Source organism: Cuculus canorus, chromosome 27 (genome assembly GCF_017976375.1).
Source record: "Cuculus canorus isolate bCucCan1 chromosome 27, bCucCan1.pri, whole genome shotgun sequence".
NCBI classification, from domain to species: Eukaryota; Metazoa; Chordata; class Aves; order Cuculiformes; family Cuculidae; genus Cuculus; species Cuculus canorus.
The window spans coordinates 1,256,847-1,281,256 of NC_071427.1; the positions used below are offsets into that span (position 1 = coordinate 1,256,847).

The 24,410-nt window shown below is 45.9% G+C and overlaps 1 protein-coding gene across 2 annotated transcripts in view; it reads left to right on the forward strand.

Moving 5' to 3' along the window:
• The window catches only part of LMNB2 (lamin B2), a 40,955-nt gene that overhangs the window by 9,298 nt on the left and 7,247 nt on the right, over positions 1–24,410 (forward strand). For both annotated transcript variants that reach the window (XM_054050358.1, XM_009567010.2), the window contains exons 2-11: positions 2,928–3,064; positions 8,332–8,488; positions 9,141–9,266; positions 11,874–12,044; positions 16,762–16,887; positions 17,577–17,797; positions 18,367–18,658; positions 19,152–19,259; positions 20,722–20,841; positions 22,254–22,355. In XM_054050358.1, the coding sequence (XP_053906333.1) occupies positions 2,928–3,064; positions 8,332–8,488; positions 9,141–9,266; positions 11,874–12,044; positions 16,762–16,887; positions 17,577–17,797; positions 18,367–18,658; positions 19,152–19,259; positions 20,722–20,841; positions 22,254–22,355 (1,560 nt within the window). The remainder of the gene's footprint in view (positions 1–2,927; positions 3,065–8,331; positions 8,489–9,140; positions 9,267–11,873; positions 12,045–16,761; positions 16,888–17,576; positions 17,798–18,366; positions 18,659–19,151; positions 19,260–20,721; positions 20,842–22,253; positions 22,356–24,410) is intronic.

Below are 24,410 nucleotides of genomic sequence, written 5' to 3' on the forward strand. Positions count from 1 at the left end.
AAGAATCATTGTGCGTTTGCCTCGTTCTTTCTACTTTTTCCCCTTGGCATTTGTTACTCTTGTTTCCTTACACTGGAAGCGTGGGGACAGGCTTCAAAGATCAGTTTGTGTCTGTCTTGGATGTGGGGAGCAGGAATTGATGAGTTGTAGTAACCTGAACAACACTGAGAAACAGCAAATGAAGAAATTTGAATTGATAGATTCTACTGATAGAAGATGACAAAAAAAATAGAACCTGTCTGACGATGTTTTATCTGCTGCATCTGGTATTGTCTGGAGGTGCTGAGGGACAGGTTGGTGCTGTCATGCACTCTGCTCAGAGTGGATGAGACAAAGAACCAGAAATGGACTTCCCCATTGCCAGAAGCGTTTATTCACCTTCCTTCTCCTTTGTGGATACTGGCTGTTGTGCCCATTGACTTTGGTGCATGCGGGGCTTATCCTAGGAGTCCGGCTTTGGTTTAACAGCCCCTCTTTAGGAATGTCTGAAAGAGTCACTGTACTGGAGGCCAAACCGAGCAGGAGATGTGGTTAAAACGGTGGGTAGAAGAGTGTCTGTAGAGTCAAACCAAAGCAAAAGCATAGGTGTACGCTACCCAGAGGTGCTTTGAGGACCTTACTTCTCAGGACTTTTTCAGAATGAGGACTCTAAGTTAAGTCCACCAGAACAGAGTTTGAGAGGAGGCAGTTTCAGGGAACAGAAATACTTTCAGGAGCTTCTCTTGATGCTAGGTTAGAAGGGTGCTTTCCATAACAACCATCTAGGGTTCAAAGTGTGTTCAAGCACACGGTCCCAGGCTGCTTCAGCTGTGAGCACTTCCTGGTGTCTTTGGAGCCTGCTGCTGCCTTTGGTTCTCTTCTCCGTTTGACCAGTGCTGAAATAACTGAGATATTCTTCTTTGTGATCTAGAAGGAGCATCTTTAACTGTCCTCCAGTTCATCTGGATCATCTAAAGCTGTTATCAATGCTGTCTTGTATCTGTATTCCCTTTGCAGCTGCTGTTATGGTTGTGGCGGGGTTGTTGCGGCGCTAGGAGGTGTTGCTGCTCCCTACTGTGCTGCCTCCCTGTGCTGGAGCTGCCGTGCGTCCTCGTGTCTTGCTTATTTGTGTCTGCTCAGTGCACCAGCTTGAAAGTGTAGTGGAAGGATCTTTTTAACTGGCACTTTGGTGGCGAATCAGACCTGTGTGTTTCCTTCTCATGTTTTTTACTGGAGTTAAGAGCAGAGAAGAAGTTAACGTTCTGCAGGAAGACACACGAAGCCACCACAGCTGGTTATGCCATGAATTAATCTACCGTTTTAATTAAGCAGCACAATCTCTAGTTCTGTGTTTACCAGCAGGTTCTGAAACTGCTTTCATCATGCAGTGTTTAGCTCCATCTAGCTGTGTGTCCCCACACAGAAATTACATTAAGGGTTTATTCTCTGTTCAGAATGTTGTTCTGGTGGTGTTGTGCTGTGAACTGTCTGCAGTGCCTTCAAAGCATAAATTGCTTACTGCCTGTTGTCAGTGTCACACCAGCACCTTTTTGTGACAGTGTTCACAAAAACGTAGGGAAAGAGGCTTTCTTCCCTGGTACCTTGTCACACAGTTACAGTTTATGCCTTGGAATACTGGGAAGTGCTTTGTCTTTGTGTCCTGCACTGTGTTTTAGTGTGAACCTACAGCAATGCAGCCCCGAGTTCCTGGTAGAAGTCAAAGGGCATGGATTTTAGAAGATTTAAGAGCTAAAGGGCAGATGCCTGAGGAAGGGCCTGTGTTAGAGACATGTTGTAAGTGCAGTACCTGGTGGTGCAGAATCAGTGCTTGGCCTTTGGGCAGTTGTATCTTATATTGCAATTTGCTAGGAATCATGAACATGGACCTGCTTGGATCCAAGGGCTGGAGCACCTCCCGTACAAGGACAGGCTGGCTGAAATAGTTGGTGTTGCTCATCCTGGAGAAGAGAAGGCTCCAGGGAAACTTTAGAGCAGCTTCTGGTACTGAAAGGGGCTCCAGGAAAGCTGGGGAGAGGCTCTTAATCAGGGAGTGCAGGGATAGGATGAGGGGGAAGGGTTTTCATCTGAAAGGGGGGAGATTGAGATGAGATTTTAGGAAGAAATGTTTTGCTGTGAGGGTGGGGAAGCCCTGGAACAGGTTGCCCAGAGCAGTGGGGGCTGCCCCATCCCTGGAGGGGTTCAAGGCCAGGTTGGATGGGGCTTGGAGCAACCTGATCCAGTGGGAGATGTCCCTGCCCATGGCAGTGGGTTGGAACTGGATGGGCTTTGAGGTCCTTTCCAACCCAAACCGTTTTATGATTCAGTCTCCCAACGTGGTGGCTTCTATAAAGGGATCAAAGTGTCCTCACACAAGGTAACTGGATGTTTGAACTAATTCAAACTGCACTGGAGTTTCCATCCAGACTGGTAATGGGGTTATGATGGCTTGTGCGATAGACGGCCTCTGGCTCTCAGCTATGGCAAACCCCAAGACTGAAGCTGAATAAAGCTTAAAAGCATTATCTCTTGAAAGCAGTAAGATTGCATGGACAGGCAGCCCAGTGCTGGTGTGTGGTATGCTTGTGAACTGGGGCTTCTCAGCCCTTGTGCTGCCACCTAAAACTGAACAGAACTAAACCAAGACTATTTTCTATCAGGAACTGAATTCTACCCTGACTGCTTTTAATCAGTCATTTTGCAGACCAGATGGTTGGGTCTGTCACTGGTGCCACTCTGGTGTTCAAATAGGCACTCCTAGGAATAGCAGTGTTTGCTTTCTTGTTTCTTGTGTGTATTATTTAAAAATGTTCAATATTGAATATTCTTAAACAACAGAAATAACATCATACACCCTTTTTTCAAAGAATGCTATGTGAAACTGGCTGCTGGATTTCAGTTCTCTGACAGTCTGGCATGTTCTTATATCTAAATTCTTTTTTCTACCATAGGTGAGCGGAATCAAGAGTCTCTATGAGTCTGAGCTGGCTGATGCTCGAAGAGTTCTGGATGAAACTGCAAAAGAGAGGGCTCGACTACAGATCGAAATAGGAAAACTGAGGGCAGAACTAGAGGAGTTCAATAAAAGGTAAGGAGAGGCCTGCATTATATATATATTTTATATACATATATATTAAATGGCCAGTATTTGCAGTGGGAATGGTGCTATGGATACTTTTTAAAATGCTGTAGTGGGTGTCTTCTGGAAGCATTGTAGATCAGTGAGAAGATAGAGCCTTGTCAGAGGGAATTGCTGAGCGTGTTGGTACAGCTGCTCAGCCCAGATAATCTGAGCAGTGTATGCACAAATGTATTTGTAGCTATAAGATTAATATCCTATGATTTGAGTAATTCAGGCATCTGGAGGCTGAAACAATCAGCTGTGCCTGCTTCTGTTATCCCTCTCCTTGTGTGAGTGTGCAGGCCTGCAGCTGCTTGGTAAACTGGATCAAGAAACTGATTCAGATTAGAATTGATCCATCCAAGGAAGATTAAATGTTGTCAGTGTTACTGTCTGGTTCACTGTATTGGCTGGTGGCAAAAATGAAGGAAAAGGGTGGCCCTGAGCAATTTGGGAACATGGAAGCAGTGTGGGCTTGAAAACACGTGAGGCTACAATGTAAGAGTGGTGAAAAAAGAATGTGGACCAACTACAAACTAAAAAACTGCTGTTCAGCCTGCATCAAAGAGAGCTGGCCTAATAAAGTGGCTACTGAAGCGAAACCTAATCCATTATTTCTGTTCTCACTAGGGAGTGTGTGTGATCAAAGACTGTTTATTAGTTGAAACTATATGTTAAAACGAATACACATGGCAAAACTACTTTTTTGCTTCTGATTGAATTTTGGTTCCTATTTCAGTAGACAAGATTTGGGAGTTACATATTTTCCCTAAGCATGTCAATGTGTGTCACCTGTGAGGAGTGTCATTGGCCATAAACTTCCTTTTAATCCAGCAGTGCTGTGAAGCTCCCATCTCCCTTCATTTGCATCTCAGTGGTTAGAAAAGGAATGGGGTGTTTCCCTTCTCTGTGATTTTTCTGCCCAGCTCATTGATTTATGATGAAGTATTTCTTGTTTTCTCTATGAACTTTGCTATATCACTGGATCTTTATTTTCCGTGCTGGATCTTCTTGTTACAGTCTGCCATCAGAGATAACGCTCTGTGCTGTGCCCCCAAAACAACTGCCCAAGTATGAAAGAGATGTAGTGGAAGCATCTCCATTTGAGGATGCTGCTGTAAAGCCTGTCGGACTTGGTGCTCAGTTCACACCAGAAAACTGACCTGTGTGTGGTCACACAACCTGTGGTCGAGACTTGCAGACTCAGTGAGCCAGGCCTTTGTTAACCGTAAACCTCTGTGGTAACTAGGCGAGACCTAAACCCGTGGAGCTGAGGTGATTGCTACCCAGCTGTACCACGATGTTCCTCTCGGGACTCATTTTCCCCTTGGCAGCCCTAGGCCAGCAGTCTCAGTGTTCATTTTGGGTACGTGGCAGTTGGTGTTACGGGGGCATCAGGGTTGTCCCTCTTGTTCTAGAGAGCCCTGTTCTTCTGGGTTCTGAGCCCTACTCACCCTCCTGACTTCCCTTTTTAGAAGCCAAATGGTCTCTGAATATTCACATTCTTTCGTGCTTTTGTGTGTGCCCACTAGTTCTTAAGTAATTTTCTCAAAGTAAATGCTTCGGGCCCGCAGGACACTCAGCTAAGAGCATCGAGGGGGTGCTGAGAGGCAGGGGCTGGAACAGGCAGTGGCTCACCTCGCGGTGGACTGCCAGCTCAATCCCAAGATCCAACTACGAGCTTTTTAACTGCAGCAGCTTTAAGGTACGCTGTTGGAGCTGGAATTACCGTGGCTGCTGGCACCAGACTTGTCCTCCAATGGATCCTCGCTCAAGGATTTAAAGTGCACTCATTCAAATTACAGAATTAAAGAGTTATTGTTGCTGCCTTTGTCTATTTTTTTTGTTTAGGAAAATATAAAAGCACCTTTTCTTCCTAGTGTGAAAAATCAACCAATGGAAATGTGTGTGGAGTGGTTGATACTCCAGGGGAATGGGATGCCATCTGGAGGGACCTCGGGAGAGGTGGGCCTGTGCCAGCCTCATGAAGTACAGCAAGGCCAAGTGCAAGGTTCTGTAGCTGAGTTGAGTGAGGCAATCCCAAGCATGGATGCAGGCTCGGCAATGAGTGGATTGAGAGCACCTCTGCAGAGAAGGACTTCAGGGTATTGGTGCATGGAAAACTGAATGTGAGCCGGCAAGGTGTGCTTGCAGTCCAGAAAGGCAACTGTGTCCTGGGCTGCATCCAAAGCAGTGGGACCAGAGGGTGAGGGAGGGGATTCTGTCCCTTTGCTCTGCTCTTTTGAGACCCCATCTGGAGCCCTGTGTCTAGCTCTGGAGTTTTCAGTGTAGGAAGGACATGGAGCTGTTGGAGCGAGTCCAGAGGAGGCCATGGAGATGATCCAAAGGCTGGAGCACTTCTTGTATGAGGACAGGCTGAGACAGATGGGGTTTTTCAGTCTGGAGAAGATAGGGCTCCAAGGAGACCTTGGAGTAGCTTCCAGTACTGAAAGGGGCTCCGGGAAGGCTGGGGAGGGGCTCTTGATCATGGAGCAGGGTAGTGATGAGGGTTCACTCAGTCACAGCAGGGCTGACTATGGCCTGGTTAAGGAAATTACCCTGCCCTGATGTTCATGAGGGTCTCTTCGTATTTTTACATGTGGCACAGGTCCCTAGGTCAAGCAAACCTGGAGGTGATGCATATAGGCCTCCTCCATCTGCCCCTTTTAGCAGTCCCCCTACTTGAGCCGCAAGCTCCCAGTTATGTGACTGCCTTGCTGCAGGTTCCTCTCCCTGCTGCCTGCCCTGCTCGCTGAAATGTTTCCCCTGAGGAAACTCGTCTGTTTTCTGGAAACAAGAGCTCTAGAGGGTTGCCCAACCTAGTGTCCCTCCGAGAGCATTGGCTCATTTCAACAGGAACAGTGGCTGCCCTTTGTAACTCGGGCACCTTGGAGACCCGCAGAAGCAGGTTGCATCTTTATAAAGCTTCCTGTCTGCTTTCTGCATGTAGACAATAAACCAGGCTGAAATTCTAAATGCAAATAAAAATGAATGCAAGCAGCTTGGCATCTGTTCCAGTGTTGGTGCTCCTGAAGGAGCAGGAGGGAGTTTCGGCTGTCAGGAATTCTTTATGGCGCTCTGTCAAGCCCTTCATCGAACAGTTCTGTTCATTCCTCTCTCACTAGGAATATTGCATGCTGCCTGGCTTCCGCAGGCTGTGTGAGCAGATACTGCTGTTCCTGCTCTGTGAAGGAGCATTTGCCTGTTAGGTGCTGCTTCCAAATCTGATTGTCTGTGATACGCACACAGTGGCCGATTTCGCTGTGTGACATGTGGGATGCAGGGGGATTGAGGTTGAGGAGCCTGTCTGGAAGGCTTTCTGGTGGCTCTTAAATAACTGTCTTGTGAGCTCAATTTCTGTTTTGTCTGTGGGTCTTTGTGAGCTGCTGAGCTTGAAGACACACCACACGTGTTGCAGAACAGGATTCACAGTGACAGATGAGACCAATGGTTAAGAAAAATTGGTTATGCTTAAATAAAAACAAATTCCAAGGTCTACACCAAGGAATGCAGAGAGAACACACGAGCCCCGTAGCTAAAGCAGGTCACAAAATAAGTGTGCCCATTTATTGCTTAGTTAGAAACAGATGCACGTTGGGCCAAGTCATGCGAAGAAATCATGTGTGCAGGGCACAACAACGTTCCCTAAAGCAGGGCTTCTGTGAAATAAATCTGGGCACTGCATTTTGTTAGAGTTATGGGCATGTCAGAAATCCAAGAGGACAGTACAAGTGATCAGAAGACCGGGAGCCACAACTTGGGGTTTGGGCTGGGGAGTTGGGTTTGAGTGATCTGCAGCAGTGGACTTCAGCGTTTTGTTCTTGGCAAACATAGTGTTTTCTTCGTGTTTGGAGGTCAGAGCTGTTTAAGGCCTACTGATAGAATCACAGAATGGTTTCTGTCATTGCTAGACTCTGTCCCCGAGTACAACATCTACTTATCTTTTAAACACCTTCAAGGATGGTGACTTAGCCACCTTTTCCAGTGCAGCCTCTTCCAATGCTTGACAACCCTTTCAGTAAAGAAATTCCTCCCAATATCCAACCTAAATTTCCCCTGGCACGTCGTGAGGCCATTTTCCCTTGTCCTATCGTGAGCTACCAGGGAGAAGAGACCAACACCCACCTTGCTACAACCTCCTTTCAGGCAGTTGTAGACCATGATGCAGTCTCCCCTTAGCCTCCTCTTCTCCAGACTAAAAAAAACATAGCTCCCTCAGCTGCTCTTCAAGACTTGTGCTCTAAACCTGTCACCAGCTCTGTTCTTCTTCTCTGGACACACGCCAGCATCTCAATGTCCTTCTTGTAGTGAGGGGCCCAAAACTGCAGACAGGATTCAAGGTAGTAGGGCTCCTCTTCAGAGTTATTTCTGTGGGCCCTTAAGAGCAGCTTCCTGACCACAGACTGGAAATGACAGGTTGATGGGAAGAAAAGTGAGAAAAAGACCAAAACCTGTTCACAGTGTTTGAGATGAGAATAGTGATGAGCCTAAACTGCAGCAAGGGAGGATTACATCACATAGCAAAATGGTTTTAATAACATAAGGACACACACTTAGAGAAGCCGCAGAAAGGCAGGATGTTAGAGGGAGGGGGTTAGGGAGAAGGGAGATGACCTTGATGAGTTCTGTGAGTTGGATAGAACAGCTCAAATAATGATATTTAAAGTGACCAGAATGAAATTACTCGTAACGGATACCACCACAGAAATACTGCTTCCTGAAAGGTGACCACATTCCACCATGGTTTGCTTTACTAGTTTGTGTGGAAATACAGCCTAGGGAATGGGCTTGGCCCAATCAAGTACGAAGCACTGAGTGCTCCTGGGCCTCTCTGGGAGATGCGTGTGCTCTGCTGCTCAGGGGCTGTGGACCAGAGTGATGGGTTTCAGCAGTTCAATGTGCAGCAGTGAGATGAATAAATACTCTTCACCTGTTATGTGTAACATAGCTTTATTGTCATCTCTCAGATGTCTGTGGCCTTCTTGTTTCTCCCTTGCCTGCCCATGACATATGTTCTCTATTAAGCAATGTATTTACAACACCACAGTACAAGCTGTGAGTTTTAAGAGGTGCTTGTGATTACTTTTATTTGCAGGGCACTCTATAGGAGCCGCCTCATTGTGTGCTGATGCTGAGAAAGTGTGTGTGATATCAAAATATCCAAGTTGTAACCAAGATGTTCTGAAGAGGTGTTTGCACCCATGTGGAAATATAATGAACTTTTGATTTTTCAGCTACAAGAAGAAAGATGCAGACCTGTCTGTGGCTCAGGGTCGCATTAAGGATCTGGAGGTACTGTTCCACAGAAGTGAAGCAGAACTCAACACTGTCCTGAATGAGAAACGCAGTCTGGAAGCAGAGGTGGCCGACCTGCGAGCCCAACTTGCTAAGGTTTGTCTCTTAAGGCTTCCTCACTTTAGCACGGGAAAAGCTGTTGTTGGAAAATGTATTATTTCTATTTGCTGTTAGTTTATAGCCTGAGCATTCCTGATCCAGCTCGCTTACTGCTGGACCCTTCCCTGCTCTCTTGGATCTAAAAATGAATTGAAAGAAGTCTCTGTAAAACACCCAAAGTAACGTGATATTTTAGAAATGTTACTGGTCAAAAGCTTTTATTTAAACACATCTGGTAAGTGTTTCTGTATTTATGAGATGCCAGGTTCCTAGATGGTGTCCTTTGTATGGTCCTGTATAGTTTTAAACCTATACTGGAGTACCCAGTGGGACTGCGTGAGCAAGAAAAAGAGTGTGAAACATGCTGTGCTTGAGGAATTAATAGTCCTCAGCTCCATTATCATAGTGTATTGGAATAATCCCACGTTTTAAATAACTGGTATACAAATGTGAAAGCTTGTTTTAGGTATTTATAAGCACACACACTCTTTTTTCTTTTTTTATTGTGTTTTTTCTTTAAAGCAGTGACATTAGATTTGTGGTTGTGAATAATTGGTCCAAAGATGTCAAATGGGGTCATAAAGGGATTATGGGTGAAAAATAGCAATCCAGACCAAATGAACCCTTTCTCTTTAAAATTCCGTACTAGGCTGAAGATGGGCATGCTGTTGCTAAGAAGCAGCTGGAGAAGGAAACGCTCATGCGTGTGGACCTGGAGAATCGGTGCCAGAGCTTGCAAGAGGATCTGGATTTCAGGAAGAATGTGTTTGAGGAGGTATCAGCAACTGTGTAATCTCATCAGAATCTGAAGTTTGTGTAGCTTTTATTCAAACTGACTGTAAGCAATTACCAAGTGGTCTAGGTCAGGAAAATCAGTATAATCCTTGCTATAAATGAGTTGAGTAGTACAATAGTTAAAGGTTTTCCCACAGTAAATCAGTGGCAGAGCTTTGGTGGTTGTTGGACCTGTTTTCATTGACCAGAACAGTAAGGGATCGCCCTGCTTTTTGCAAGGCTGTTTTCTGCCTGTTCAGTGAGTTGAGTTGACTCATAGTGGTTCTAGTGAGGGCCAGAGTTTTTATAAAGGAAATAGTGGGAATGGCCAGGAGGGGTTTGGGAAAGGGAATTGTGGCATCTATGTACCAGATGCAAAGTGTTCTGTCAGTTTACTCCATCTTGTGAAAACCCGCTCTGGCTTTTCATTCTTCTGCAAGCTTATGCAGTTGGTGGCTGCTGAGCAATTGTCACACACTGCTGCCCTTCCTCTCACCTCTGCTAGCTGTGACGTTTGGTTCGCACCAAACTATTTAAGCCTGTTTAAGTAGTAAAGTACTTTGGGTTTTTTGGTTGAGTTTAATTTTTGCCAGCTTAGTCAGAGTTCTGTCCTACCATGGATCAAATGAGTGCCCAGACTGGATGAAGGGCTGTGGCAACTGGCAAAGGCTGGAGCAGCACAAAGAAACCAACCAAGTTGGTTGAGTTCACCCTCATCACCACCTCAGGATCACTGTAAGCTGCACTGGCTACTGTGTAATTTCCATGCCCTGGAGTAGTTGGATTGTTGCACTCGACTGCAATGACAGACCCTTGCTTGATCGTAGGACCTTAAAATATCTTTGCTTCCTGAGGAGAACGAGGTTGCCCCTGACTAAGGATGAAGCTAAATGAGACAGCAGAATTTAATTTTAAAGGTTGCTGTGCTGGAGAGAGGTTGTTCCGTTACCCACCCTTGGAGCTATTTGATCTTCTACCGACCAGTTCAACACACAAAGGAAAAAAGGAATTAGTTTCTTTAGGTTAGTGAATTCAGTTGGTTCAGTGAAGGATCCAAAGCTTCATTAGAGTTAGGACGTAATTGTTGGAAGAGAATGTGGCATGGGAAGCCTGCTTATCCTGGCAGTGATGAACCACTAGACTAGCTCAGACCTTCCCCTGGGACTGTGTAGTCCGCCCCTGAGGGGTCCTTGCCTACAGTTACTGAGCACTTGGCGTGAAAATTCATCCAAAAAGGGAAAGCTTCTTCCAGATCACACGAGGGCACATTGCTGTGAGTAGAAGGTTTTGAAGAGTCTGGTTTTAGACCTAGAGCATTTGTGCAAAACAACTTCTAAAGTTGCTCTGGGTTTGTGTTAGCCTGCTGTGACCTCAGTTCAGGCAGTCAAAGTGAGCTTCTTGCCTGCCATTCCTCCTGGTGTCCCTGCTGCTACTGTCAGGCCTCCTCCCAGCACTCGAGCCACTCCCTTGTTTCTTGTCTTGCCCTGAAGGGAGAAGGTGTTGCTTTCTCACACTGTTTGTCCAGGCTTGGCCAGGTCTCTGCAGGGCTCAACATGAATAAGTGCATGAGTAATCTTCCCTTGCTGGTTTGGACCAGCACAAAGGACCCAGCTTCTCTGAAAATGCACATTTCTTAGTGGAAACTCTGACCAGAAAATACACTTATGTCTTCAAGACTGCTTGGGTCATTGCTTTATTACTAATGTAACCAAAATCCAATGAGTGGAGATAATCCAGTATATATAGAGAGAATATCTGCATATGCTTAAAGGAGAAATTTGGAGATGAAGCTTTTATCTGTAATGATTATTTTTTCAATGTCTATAATGGTCACAAAAGGTGACGTTATTTGATCCCTTGAAGACTGTGATTGTGATGTAGTGGTGTACATTCAGAAGGAAAAGGTTTGTAGCGTAGCACATGGAATCTCTTTTTGCTATGTTTAAGTTCATGTTTTCTTTGAATCATGGAATAGTTTGGGTTGGAAGGGACCTCAAAGCCCATCCAGTTCCACCCCTTGCCATGGCCAGGGACACCTCCCACTGGATCAGGGGCTCCAAGCCCATCCAGCCTGTCTTTGAACACCGCCAGGAATGGGGCAGCTGCCACCGCTTCTCTGGGCAGCCTGGGCCAGGGCCTCCCCACTCTCACAGCAAAACATTTCTTCCTAAGATCTCATCTCAATTTCTCCTCTTTCAGCTTCAAACCATTCCCCCTTGTCCTATCCCTGCACTCCCTGATCAAAAGCCCCTCCCCAGCTTTCCTGGAGCCCTTTTCGGTACTGGAAGCTGCTCTAAGGTCTCCCCAGAGCCTTCTCTTTCTTCTCCCACCTCCCCATTTTGACTTTTGTGGCGTAAAACAGCTCCTCACTTAAACTGTATACAGATATTTTTAAACTTGTTTTTAAGTCAGATCACTTTTAAGAACTGTCGCCTGCCAAATGAGAACGAGAACTTGCATCCATTAATACCTGCAGTAATGCTTAGGCTTCAGTGCCTTCACTACGGCAGCTCCTGTAGACTAAATAATTAGTGCTGAGATAGTTAATTGTGAATATAACTGTTTACCCTATGTGGGAATTTATCCCCCTTTTTTTTTTTGTGTGTAGGAAATAAGAGAAACAAGAAAACGGCATGAACATCGTTTGGTCGAGGTGGACACCAGTCGCCAGCAGGAGTATGAGTCCAAAATGACTCAGGCCCTGGAGGATCTGCGAAACCAACACGACGAGCAAGTCAAGCTGTACAAACTGGAGCTGGAGCAGACCTACCAGGCTAAGGTAACCGCTGCTGCCCAGCACGCTGGCTGACAGGGAATCCAGTGGGTGAGGTAAAACCATTTCCATCAGCCCTGCTGGTTTTAAAGAGATAGGCAATTGTAATTTGAAGGAGCTTGGTCCTAGGGTACAGATGCCTCCTCTTGTGCTTGTGCCCAGATGAGTTTTCAGGGAGGTGGTAGCCAGAGGGAACAGCTAGGAACAGCGTTAGCCAGGAAAGGCTCTTTGAGAAAACATATGGAACTGTTGGTCAGTGCAGAGGACACAGTGGGAGTCGAGGATGTCATGCAATAGCTGATTAGACAGCATTTTCTGCTAGAAGGATTTCTTTCTTGATGTCAGTAGATCCAGTTCTTCCTCCAAGTGGAGGTGGTGGAGGACACTTGCAGAGGTGCAATACGTTGGCTCTAAGAAGCTGGAGGGATGGGTTGGGGCTTGGGGAACATCTGCATTTCCATATGGGCTTTTGCCTGGATGCAGTTACCTTGCAAACTGATATGGATGTACTGGGAGGGGCTCCATGTCTGGTGTTGTTTTGTCTCCTTACTCTTACGGTGGCGTTTGCAGTGTTCTTACTGGCCCTGATACTCTTATATGTGCGTAAGCCTTCTCGCATTTCAGTGATCTGAGTTAGTTCTGGATGGAAAATTTACTGGATGCAGTTGCAGTTTCATTGGTGTTGGGGAAACTGCAGACAAGCTGTGAGACATTTTCTGAACAGCTTTGGTGATGAAAACCATGGTTTATGAATTGGAAATCATAGAATCATGCAATGGTTTGGGTTGGAAGGGAACTTTCAAGCTTATCCAGTGCAACCCCCTGTAGTGACTAGGGCTGTCTTCCACTTGAGCAGGTTGCCAGAGCCCTATCCAACCTGACCTTGAATGGTTACAGGAATGGGATTTCTCCCACAGCTCTGGGAAACCCAGGCCAGCCTTTCAGCCCCCTCCTTGTCAAAAATATCTCCCTTTAGTTTAAAGCCATAACCCGTTGTCCTCTCACAACAAGCCCTGCTAAAACTCTGTTCCCATCATTCTTATTGGCCCCCATGAAGTATGGAAAGGCTTCAAACAGGTCTCCCTGGAGCCTTCCCCAGGCTGAACAACCCTGACTCTCAGCCTTTCTCCAGAGCAGAGCTGTTCCAGCCCTCACATCATCTCTGTGGCATCCTTTGCACCCGCTCCGACAGATCCATGTCCTTTTTGAGCTGAGGGCTCCAGAACTGAATGCAGGGCTCTTCCCAGACCAGAGTGGAGAGGAAATGTGAACACAGGAGTCATTTAATCCATGCTGCTTAAACGTTTGAAAACATTTGCATTCTCTTGACTTATCTGCCTACTGGTGCGGATGAGTGGAATGCACCTCAGTCGAAAGAGAGCAGCGGAAAAGGGTTTTATTGAGGTAAAACAGTGATTTGGCAGTATTTGATAAGTTTGATGGAATTTAACGAAGTTTGAGAGTGGTTTGACAAGGTTCAGTGTGTTTGGCAAGGTTCACCTTACTAATCACTGCATGGAAGGAACATACAAAAGAAAATTGAGTGAGAGTGATTCACACAGAGGCTAGAGACACACAGAGTAAGGAGAACCCTCCTGTTGGGTCACAAAGTTCAGAGCAGTCCACTTGCTTTCTGGACTCCTTTTGGAGCCTGAGTGCTTCTGGGTCCAATTTTAGTCTCAGAATTGGTCAATGGTTTATGCCTAATGGAGTTATCTGTACAATATTTATAATAACATCAAGTAGCTCTATACATCAGTAATGTTTCACAGTATTAATTCAGTGTGTTATCAGTCAGTTACCAAGGATATGTTGCAGGTAAGGGATCTCCCAACCTTGGCTAAGGCAAGATCTTAGGGTCTCGGGTGAGGGATTTCTGACACTGAAATCCGTCCCTGTTCAAGGATGGGGTCAGCGGGCCTGCAGTCTGGCTACCGTTCAGGGGAGAGCTCAGTCTGGACCCATTCTGAGCATAATATTTGTCGGGTGAAGTAGTTTGCTGCCAGTCAGTACTATAGACAAGATGGATGCCTTTGGTTTTGCTCTGGTATCTTGTTCTGTACGTTGGTATTTTGTTCTGTATTTGCTATCTTGCACTGCTGTGTTTCGAAATCACCTCTCCAAATATTTTCAGAGATGCTTTCACTCCCTTGAACCTGGGCCAAGAACTGGCAAGTTCACCCCAAGGGCTTGAAGGCTGTTGCTCGTTAGTCAGCCTGAACCAAAGCATGGTTGGGAGTCAAGTGCATCCATCACACAAGTGCAAATCCCAGAAACACAGAATGGTTTCGGTTGGAAAAGATCTTCAAGGTCATTGAGTGCAACTGCCAATCCAGCCCTGCTATAAAGTATACCACTAGACCATGTCCCCAAGTACGACATCTACTCATCTTTTAAAGACCTCCAGGGATGGTGATTCAACCACCTCTTCCAATGCTTGACAACCCTTTCAGTAAAGAAATTCCTCCCAACATCCAACCTAAATCTCCCCTGGCAAATCTTGAGGCTGTTTCCTCTTGTCCTGTCACTGGCTACCAGGGACAAGTGACCAACTTCCACCTCACTACAACCTTCTTTCAGGCAGTTGTAGACAGTGATAAGGTCTCCCCTCAGTCTCCTTTTCTCCAGTCTAGCAAATTCTAATTTGCTAATTCTCCCAAATTAGCAAATTCCAGTTCATCCAGCACTGGGGACATGGGATGAGTAGCAACTTCATTATTGGTGCAATTGCTGGATACAGGTTTGGGTTTCTTTAGTATTCATCGCCCTCGCTGAAGGAATTGGGCAGCTGCCAGCATTCTGGTTATTGAAAATACTTGCCTGTAATTATGGCCACTTTCAGTTCTCTTGTGGTGGAGAAAATTATGGTGCTGCTAACATTATTCTCAGCCACTCTTCACTGAGACTCCCTTTGAATTCTTTGGTTTGATGATTTACAGTTTGAGAAATATTAGTCTACGGATCTTTAGCAATTTCTTATGGCAGGAACAATATAAATAAGATGTACTAATCTCCAAAGTTAGGAACATACGTTTTTTATACGCCAAGATTTTTGGATTGATGTCATAGTCCAAAGAAGGTCCAGGGTGAAGGTGCCTCGTAGGACAAAGAAGGTGTGCAAAATAGAGACTTAGAGAATGAAAAAGTGTCAAGATTTGAACCAGGGGATGAAGAAATTCAGATGCTTTTTCCGCACATAAAAGATGTTTGTTATTATGGATGAAGTTGGAATGCGAAGGGAAAAACAAGCCTAGCCATAAGCTTCATTTTGTGGATAAAGATGTGTCCCTGTTCAGAGAGGCTGAGCTGTTACGGAATCTGATCTCAAAGTGGGGCGTTAAGTTTAGGTGCTGAGCTTCTCTGGGATGGCAGGCTCTTGGCTAACAGCCCACATCTTGCTCTGCCCGTGGGCTTTGACACCAGCAATGGAGGTGCTGAATCTGAGGATGTGGCACTGTGCCAGTGTGGCCGTAAGGAAGGGAATGCTTGTCAGCATTCAAATACACTTTAGGTTTAAACCAGACAAGAAGCAGGGGAGTATGTATTTGACTTGAAGTTCTTTCAAAGCCCTCAGCGTAGAGGCTGCTTTTATAAAGCTTTGTGAGTATGCCTAGAGAACGTTTTCCTCCTGTAACTGCTCTTAGAATCGAGGCAGTCCAGTTCCTGGGCGGATTCCATGGGGTGGAGCAGAATCACTGAACTCCAGCTGCCAGGCATGAAAAGGATGGTGTTCTGAGCTCTCCACTTTGATGAAATTTAGCATGGAACGGCTATGAGTTCTGTCAGCTTTGGTTGAAATCAGCCACTTGAAATGAAGCTGATTCACTAGGTGACATTAATAAAAACCGAACACAAATGGTATGTTGGCAGCTTTTCAGGAAAGAGGATACACCCAGCAGCACTGTTTTGCCCCTGGGGTAGGATGTCAGCCGGTACGCTGTGCGGAGTTTTAGTCCTTCTTGAAAAGGTAGTGCAACACAGAGGAGGCGAAGGCGATTCAGAACGTGAAATGGGTCCTTCGGGAGGGGAGGTTAAAATAAAATTTCACCTGGGCAAAGCAGTGAGTCGAGAGAAGAGGAGGGTACAAGGGATGTCTGCAAAAGGGTGATAGCACCGAGAAGGTGAATGAGGAGGGATTATTAATTGTCTTTCAGTAGAAGCAGGGACAGTGAATATCCAGTGGCAGATTAGGAAGAAAAAAAAGCAGGTTGTACTACAGAGGTAAACTCCATGCCCTGTAAATTCAAGGTGGAGACAAATTCCTGCCTGAAAAATCCACAGAGATAGTAAGCATCAAAATGTCATCTCTGGCTTAGAAAGCCCCTGAGCTGCAAATGGCCAGGTGAGACATAATACCCTCAGAATAGTTTATTGAGCTTGGTCTGTGGGCATCCCGCGAGCTGTTAGACTGGGATGTGAACGAGGCAGCCTTTGCTCTGACCCAGTGTGATTGCTCTTACAATGAACAGGCAGATAGTGTGATCACATGAACCTCAGTATTTGGAAACTGTAAGATGGCCTGTATAAAGGAAAGGCTAATGGACTATTATTTTAATAGCATAAGCAAATCCTTCAGGAATAGGACTGAGAGAGATTTTTCCAGTCCTTGGAGTACTTCCTTAATGTTATGCAGTTCTCATCCTAAACTGACCAGGTTTCCATTTGAAATTATTTAAGATTAAATAGCTTCTATTGCTTGACTTATATCAAACTTGCCTTCCAGCTGGAGAATGCCAAACTCTCCTCAGATCAAAACGACAAAGCTGCTGGTGCAGCTCGAGAGGAACTGAAGGAGGCTCGCATGAGAATAGAATCACTCAGCTACCAGCTTTCTGGTCTTCAGAAGCAGGTAAAGAGACTACATCTGCTTTCCTCTCTAATAGAGAACACTGTGTTATTTGGATACATGAACATTATCAGATACATTGGGCTGGAAGGGGCATTTCCAGTTGATCTGGTCCAACCACGCTGGAGCCAGCATGGACATCTTTACCCAGATCAGGTTGCTCAGACCCCAGTCCAACCTGTCCTTGAATGCTTCCAGAGATGGAGCCTTCACTACCTCCCAGTTCCAATCCCCTGCCATGGGCAGGGACACCTCCCACTGGATCCGGTTGCTCCAAACCCCATCCTACCTGGCCTTGAACCCCTCCAGGGTTGGGGCAGCCCCCACTGCTCTGGGCAACCTGTTCCAGGGCCTCCCCACCCTCACAGCAAAACGTTTCTACCTAAGATCTCATCTCAATCCCCCCTCTTGCAGCTGAAAACTGTTCCCCCTCGTCCTGTCCCTGCACTCCTGGTCAAGAGCCCCTCTCCAGTTTTCCTGGAGCCTCTTTCAGTACTGGAAGCTGCTCTAAGGTCTCCCTGGAGCCTTCTCTTCTCCAGGCTGAACAACCCCAACAACCCATTGCTGTGCTTTCATATTTTCTGAATCAGAGAAATCTTTGTTCTGTTCAGTTGGGAGGGAGATGAATTTTTAGCTGTTTTACTGTACCCACATAGATGCCAAGTAGTTTTTCCCATATGCTGTCCACCTAGGCCAGTGCAGCAGAAGATCGCATTCGTGAGCTGGAGGAAATGATGGCTGGTGAGCGGGAAAAGTTTAGGAAGATGCTGGATGCAAAGGAGTCAGAAATGACAGAAATGAGGGACCAGATGCAACAGCAGCTTACAGAGTACCAGGAGCTGCTGGATGTTAAATTAGCACTGGACATGGAGATCAGTGCTTACCGAAAACTCCTGGAGGGAGAAGAGGAACGGTGCGTACAGATTCCACATTCTTTTTGGAAAACTAACAGCTGTTATTTTCATTTCTTATGCTTGTTTTTTTACCATTTGAGCTCAGATTTTCTTTCACTGAATTCGTAGTGGCTTCACAGCACAGTGTGTTGCATGGGAGATTTGCAAGCGTTCTCACCTGAACACCACGTTTATGTTATTTTGGTTTTCGTAATGGTCTCAGAGTACAGGGGATACATCGTTCTGTGCTGGACAGTCAACACCTCTTTTTATTTAAGCTCTTACACTCCTGTGTTTTCCTGTTTTTAAATGTGGCCCAAGAGTGGTCTGTTCAGTAGCAAATACACTGGAGGGGAGGGTTAAGTGATCTATGGTGCTCTCTTAGCGCCGCTTTCCATGTCTCATCATCCTACTACCAGGACATTTCCCGGGATAGCCCTCCACTTCTCTCACATGCAGTTCTGACACACAGTGAGGCTGCTTTCAGCCGTGGGGTGTCTGACAGTGGTTACAGAGAGTCCTGTAACGTTACTGCATTGTGTATAGTTCCCTGATGAGTTCATTAAAACGCTTGCTTCCTTGTGTTAAGGTTGAAGCTCTCTCCGAGTCCCTCCTCCCGTGTCACAGTCTCTCGGGCTACCTCCAGCAGCAGCAGTAGCAGCACTTCCCTTGTTCGCTCTTCCCGGAGCAAGAGAAAACGTCTTGAAACAGAGGAGCTTTCCGGCAGTGGAACAAGTGGAATTGGCACCGGAAGCATTAGTGGCAGCAGCAGTAGTAGCAGCTTCCAAATGTCCCAGCAAGCTTCGGCTACAGGAAGTATCAGCATAGAAGAGATAGACTTGGAGGGCAAATACGTTCAACTGAAGAACAACTCGGAGAAGGTGAGTTTCAGCAGAACTGCTGGAGCACCAGGAGGAGGAGCTGAATTGAGGTTACAACGCCTTTTTGTAGCACAATTAGGTGAAGTCACTTGGAGAGCAGGAGCAGCATCCTGCAGTAATTAAGAGGCGCAGTTGAAAGCAGAGCAGTATGCCAGCATGGATGTAATGTTTGCCGCAGAGGAAGAGAACATAGCTTGTGTCCCGGACATCTGCACGTGTGCTGGTACCTTGCTTGTGTCCATGGCCTTGCTGGTGCCAGCAGAACTGTTCTGCGTGAGACCTGTATCTGCTCAAAGTTTGCTGAATCCTTACGGGATTTACACTTCGACCGTTAGTGGGTGTAGAATACTTTCAAGTTGGAATGCAGGTGCCTAACAACCATGTCAATAAAATTTATATTTGGATTATTTTAACAACAAAGAGACCTAGAGAAAGCTCTGATGCCTGTTTGCTCTGGTTTGCTCACCCTAAATAACCTGACTCTCTCCATCAGGATCAGTCCTTGGGTAACTGGAGACTGAAAAGACAAATTGGAGATGGAGAAGAAATTGCTTACAAGTTTACTCCGAAGTATGTCCTCAGAGCTGGGCAGACTGTAACGGTAAGTTATATTTGCATTATGCCAACAACGTGTTCTTCTGTCGATGTTGGGCGGTTGTAAATCTGTCGTTTGTACAGCCTAGTTCCGTGTGTAATTTCTGGGTTCATGGATCTCGCTTTACCAGGAGGAGGGTTTCAGTTATAAAAATTCAGAACAGGAATTAAATTTCTACTTTAGCACTTCAGTATCTGAAACCTTTTCAGGCACAGAGAAAATGGAAGGAAAAGGTGTTTTGGGGACAGGTCAAGGGCTGTTTGTTTTCAACTACCATTGCCCAGGTTTGGAACTCTGATCCTGATCAACCTCTGAATGAAATAGGAACATTCCGGAGCATTCAATCATAGAACCGTAGGATAACCTGAGTTGAAAGGGACCCACTAAGATCATCGAGTCCAAATCCCCTTCAGTCTAGCAGGCTTTGGTTCACTTTGAGACTGGACATTCTCAGCTGTAGTGGAACAACTGCTTTCCTCTAATTTCCTGTGTTATTTTCAGTCTGCAGCAGATGTTCTTTCAGAAGAAAAAAATGCTTTTCTTTTAGTCAGCTCCAGCTATTTCTACTGAAGTATCAATTGGTGAGACACACATAAAAGATTAAGTCGATACCTTACAAGCTGTATTTTATGTCCTGGCTCCTTACAGCCCAGTTGTTGAGAGAAATTTGTAGCAGAAATTTGTATATTCAGAAAAGAATTGATGACTGAAATATTGGATAATTTTTTCTCTCTTTTTTTTTTCATTTTTTATGGCTAGTGTTACTTTTTGCTGTAGACTGAGAATAATCAGACTCGTAGAATGGTTTAAGTTGGAAGGAACCTTAAAACCCATCCAGTTCCACTCCCCTGCCATGGGCAAAGACACCTCCCACTGGATGAGATTGCTCCAAGCCCCATCCAACCTGGCCTTGAACAGCTCCAGGGATGGGGCAGCCACCACTTCTCTGGGCAGCCTGGGCCAGGGCCTCCCCACCTTCATTGTGAAGAATTTCCTCTGGATACCTAGTCTCAATCTGCCCCTCTCCAATTTAAAGCCATTCCCCTTCATCCTATCGCTCCAGACCCTTGCAAAAAGCCCCTCCCCAGCTTTCCTGGAGCCCCTTTCAGTACTAGAAGCTGCTCTAAGGTCTCCCTGGAGCCTTCTCTTCACCAGACTCAACAACCCCAATCTTGTCAGCCTGTCCTCGTATGAGAGGTGCTTCAGCCCTCAGATCATCTGGACCCATCCCAACAGTTCCATATCCTTCTTATGTTGGGCATATAATACCTTACTATAATATCTTACTAAATATACTCTTTGCATTACTTACACAAGTAATGGTGTAGGTAAAAGCAGGGTAAAACTGACATTGGAATTCAGAAACGAAAGTGGTATGTAGAGAGAAGCAGGAGAATTAGGGGGTTCTGTATATTTATATTAAAAAAATGTGCATAAACAGCTAATTACAGAATGTCTTTCTCACTAGATTTGGGGTGCAGATGCAGGCGTATCTCACAGCCCACCTTCTGTTCTCGTATGGAAGAATCAAGGCAGCTGGGGCACTGGAGCAAATATCCGCACATACCTCGTAAACTCCGAAGGAGAGGTAGGCTGCATTTGCCGAACAAAGCTGGGGGCTGGGGTTATCTCCCAAACTCTGTATTTTGGGGGTGGGATGCACGGTGATGGCAAAACCTTCAGTTTAAGATCCCCCTTCTCAAGTAAGACAGTTCATAACGCTGGAGTGATTGAATATCTGCATGTATCGCTGAGATTTTGGGGAAACTTTGGAATAGCGTGACCATCATGCTGCTTACATCCATGGACTTTTTTTCCCGTTTTAGAAAACCACTCTGCTAGTAGAGAATTTGTTCAATATTTTGCATTTTAGAAGTACACATTTTCAGAAGAAACAAAATAAGTATTGCTGGCAATTCAAAGCTGCACTGTATCACACCTGCAATATTCTGGGGTGCAATGTAGACGTTACTGTAGGCAGACAGCCATCCTTTCGGTGCTAGAAATCTATCAGAGGTTTTCATTTGGCCCAGGTTCCTGTGTTCTCTGCATTGTCCTACATTGCCCACAGCAGATGCCCATCCTGCAGAGGCCTGCTGCGACGCAGGATTGTGCTTTGGCTGTTATCCATAAGTGTGCCACTGTCCCAGCGAGCTGATAGAAATAGGAAAGAGAAACAGAACACAGTTGTGTCAGTTTTCATGCTGCCCTCTTTGCTGACAGTTCTGTGGAGCACTTTGTGCTGGAACCACCACAGGATGAGGTAGGAGGCAGAGTTTTTTGTAGCAATAGCAAGCCAACTGGCTCTCTGTTCCAATAGAAGTGGTTAAACTCCTATCTGAATCAACTTGAGATCCATGTCTGTTCCCACTGTGGTTGCCTTTAGCATCCCTGCTTGGAAGTGTGTGTTTAGGGCAATGTTTTCAACAAGTCGAAATTTGCACCCATGATTTCAAGGATGCGAGTGTACAGAAGAATTTCTTACTACTAAGAAGCATTTCAAATAATTCAGTAATAAAAGAATAATTCCTTTTAGTGCCTGGTTTGGAAGACCATCCTGATAATTGATATGGGGAATTGATACCGAATATTTAGTAGAAATTAGGAATATTCTTAATGCTGCGTAATCGTACAGTAAAACTTCACTTTCTCCCATTGCGGTGCCCCAGACAGCTCCTGGCTAGGTCTGCTGTGGGCTCGTATAAAATTGATTAATAGCCACCTGTAGCATAGCTGCTTCCTTTCACATCCCTAGGTAATGATCAAAAATTCCTGGAACTTATTGGAAATTACATTTCCATGCCTTTTCGTGCATAGAAATGAGAGTGTTGTTGTGGTTTGCGGGATATTACCAGAGTTTGCTTGCATAGGTAGTATTAAATCTCGGGCAAGTTGCTTTAAGCCCTCCAAAATTTAGTAGGGTTGTAATATTTAGTGCAGAAAAAACTTAAGATAGAGATATAAACTACTGGCAATCTCCTTATCTGTCATTTTGTGTAGGAAGTCGCAGTGAGAAGCGTCACTAAATCAGTAGTGATGCGAGAGAACGAAGACGAAGAAGATGAAGCCGATTTTGGAGAAGATGACCTTTTCAACCAACAGGTAATAAGACACAGCCCCACATTTAACTTGTGCCTCGTTGGTTGCACTAATGAGGCACGAGATTCAGGGGGGAAACTTCAGCGTTTGCGAGCTCTGAGCTTCCTGGTCCATTTTTCTGATGGATGCTTGCAGAGGATAATCTCAGAATGGCTTGCAACCCCGCAGCGTTCCTACAGTGCTCAGAGAAAGTTTCATGGCAGCGATTCTTGCAGGAATGGCTGTTTGAATGAGGAATGAATCGGGGATGAATCAGGAATCAGCTCAAGCAGCGGCTGCACTCAGGTCAGGGTACTGGGCACCTGTGGAAGTACATGGCAGATCATATGTAGCTTGCAACAGCACAGATTGGTTTTAGAGTTGATAGGATTAGTTTTAGGAATTTTAGTGTTACTCCCATTCCAGTATTTGTTTGTCTATAAACTATAGTTGGTGGTGTTCTTGCTGTAAGCAGAAGGTGACCATAGGGAAATAGAACCCCTGAAAACCAGGAGCTGGGCGGGGGCTGCTGTGGTTGCTGCAAGCTTTAGCTTATTGTTTTATTTCGATCCATGACGAGTGGTGTCCCTCAGGGGTCTGTACTGGGACCAGTGCTGTTCAATATCTTTATCAGTGATATTGACAGTGAGATTGAGTGCACCCTCAGCAAGTTTGTGGATGACCCCAAGCTGAGTGGTGTAGTTGCCACACCGGAAGGACGGGATGTCATCCAGAGGGACCTCGACAGGCTGGAGAAGTGGGGCTGGGAGAACCTCATGAGGTTCAACAGGGCCAAGTGTAAGGTCCTACACCTGGGTCGGGGCAATCCCCATTTTCAGTACATAATGGGGGATGGTGTGATTGAGAGCAGCCCTGCAGAGAAGGACTTGGGATGCTGGGGATGAGAAGCTCAACATGAGCCGGCAACGTGTGCTCACAGCCCAGAAACCAACCATGTCCTGGGCTGCATCCAAAGCAGCGTGGCCAGCAGGAACGGAGGGGATTCTGACCCTCTGTTCCTCTCTTGTGAGACCGCATCTGGAGTACTGTGTCCAGTTCTGGAATCCTTAATGTAAGAAGGAGATGGGGCTGTTGGAATGGGTCCAGAGGAGGCTACAAAAATGATTGGAGGGCTGGAGCATCTTCCCTGTGAGGACAGACTGAGAGAATTGGGCTTATTCAGCCTGGAGAACGCTCTGAGGAGATCTTATAGTGACCTTCCAGTACCTGAAGGGGCTACAGGAAAGCTGGAGAGGGGCTATTTATAAAGGCTTGTGGGGATAGAACGAGGGGAAAGGGGTACAAACTGGAGAGGGGCAGATTTAGACTGGACATTAGGAAGGATTTCTTCCCCATGAGAGTGGTGAGACACGGGCCCAGGTTGCCCAGGGAAGCTGTGGTTGCCCCATCCCTGGAAGTGTTCAAGGCCAGATTGGATGGGGATCCAGTGGGAGGTGTCCCTGCCCATGGCAGGGGGGTTGGAACTAGATGATCTTTAAGGTCCCTTCCAGCCCTAACTATTTTATGGTTTTCTGATAGTATCCACTTGCTACATCTGAAATCAACCTGGTTTTCTTAATAATGCCACCTGTATGTTCTCATAACCCTTAGTTAAGTACTGTGGAATAACCGTCCAGCAGTCAGCTGAGTGAAAAGGACAAAGACACTTTGTACAGGGGTATCAGAAATTATTCCCCCTTGGAATTATTTATTCCAAGCTCAAGCGCTCTGTTCTGAGCAGCGGCCATCAGGAGCTCTTCTCACACAGAACTCGTGCTGTGCAGGGCTGAAGTTGAGATCTGAAAGTTTTTTTGTCTTTAGGAGACTGAGCAGCGCAGTTGTAGTATATATAGTGTATATAGAGAGTTGTTGGTTGACAGCAGCTGAATGTGAGAAGGCCTGTGGCACCTGGGCCTGGATCGGGAACAGGGTGGCCAGCAGGAGCACGAAAGCGATTGTGCCCCTGGACTGGGCACTGGTGAGGCTGCACCTGGAATCCTGGGTTCAGATTTGGGCCCGTCACTACAAGAAGGACACTGAGAGCCTGGAGCATGTCCAGAGAAGGGAACGGGGCTGGAG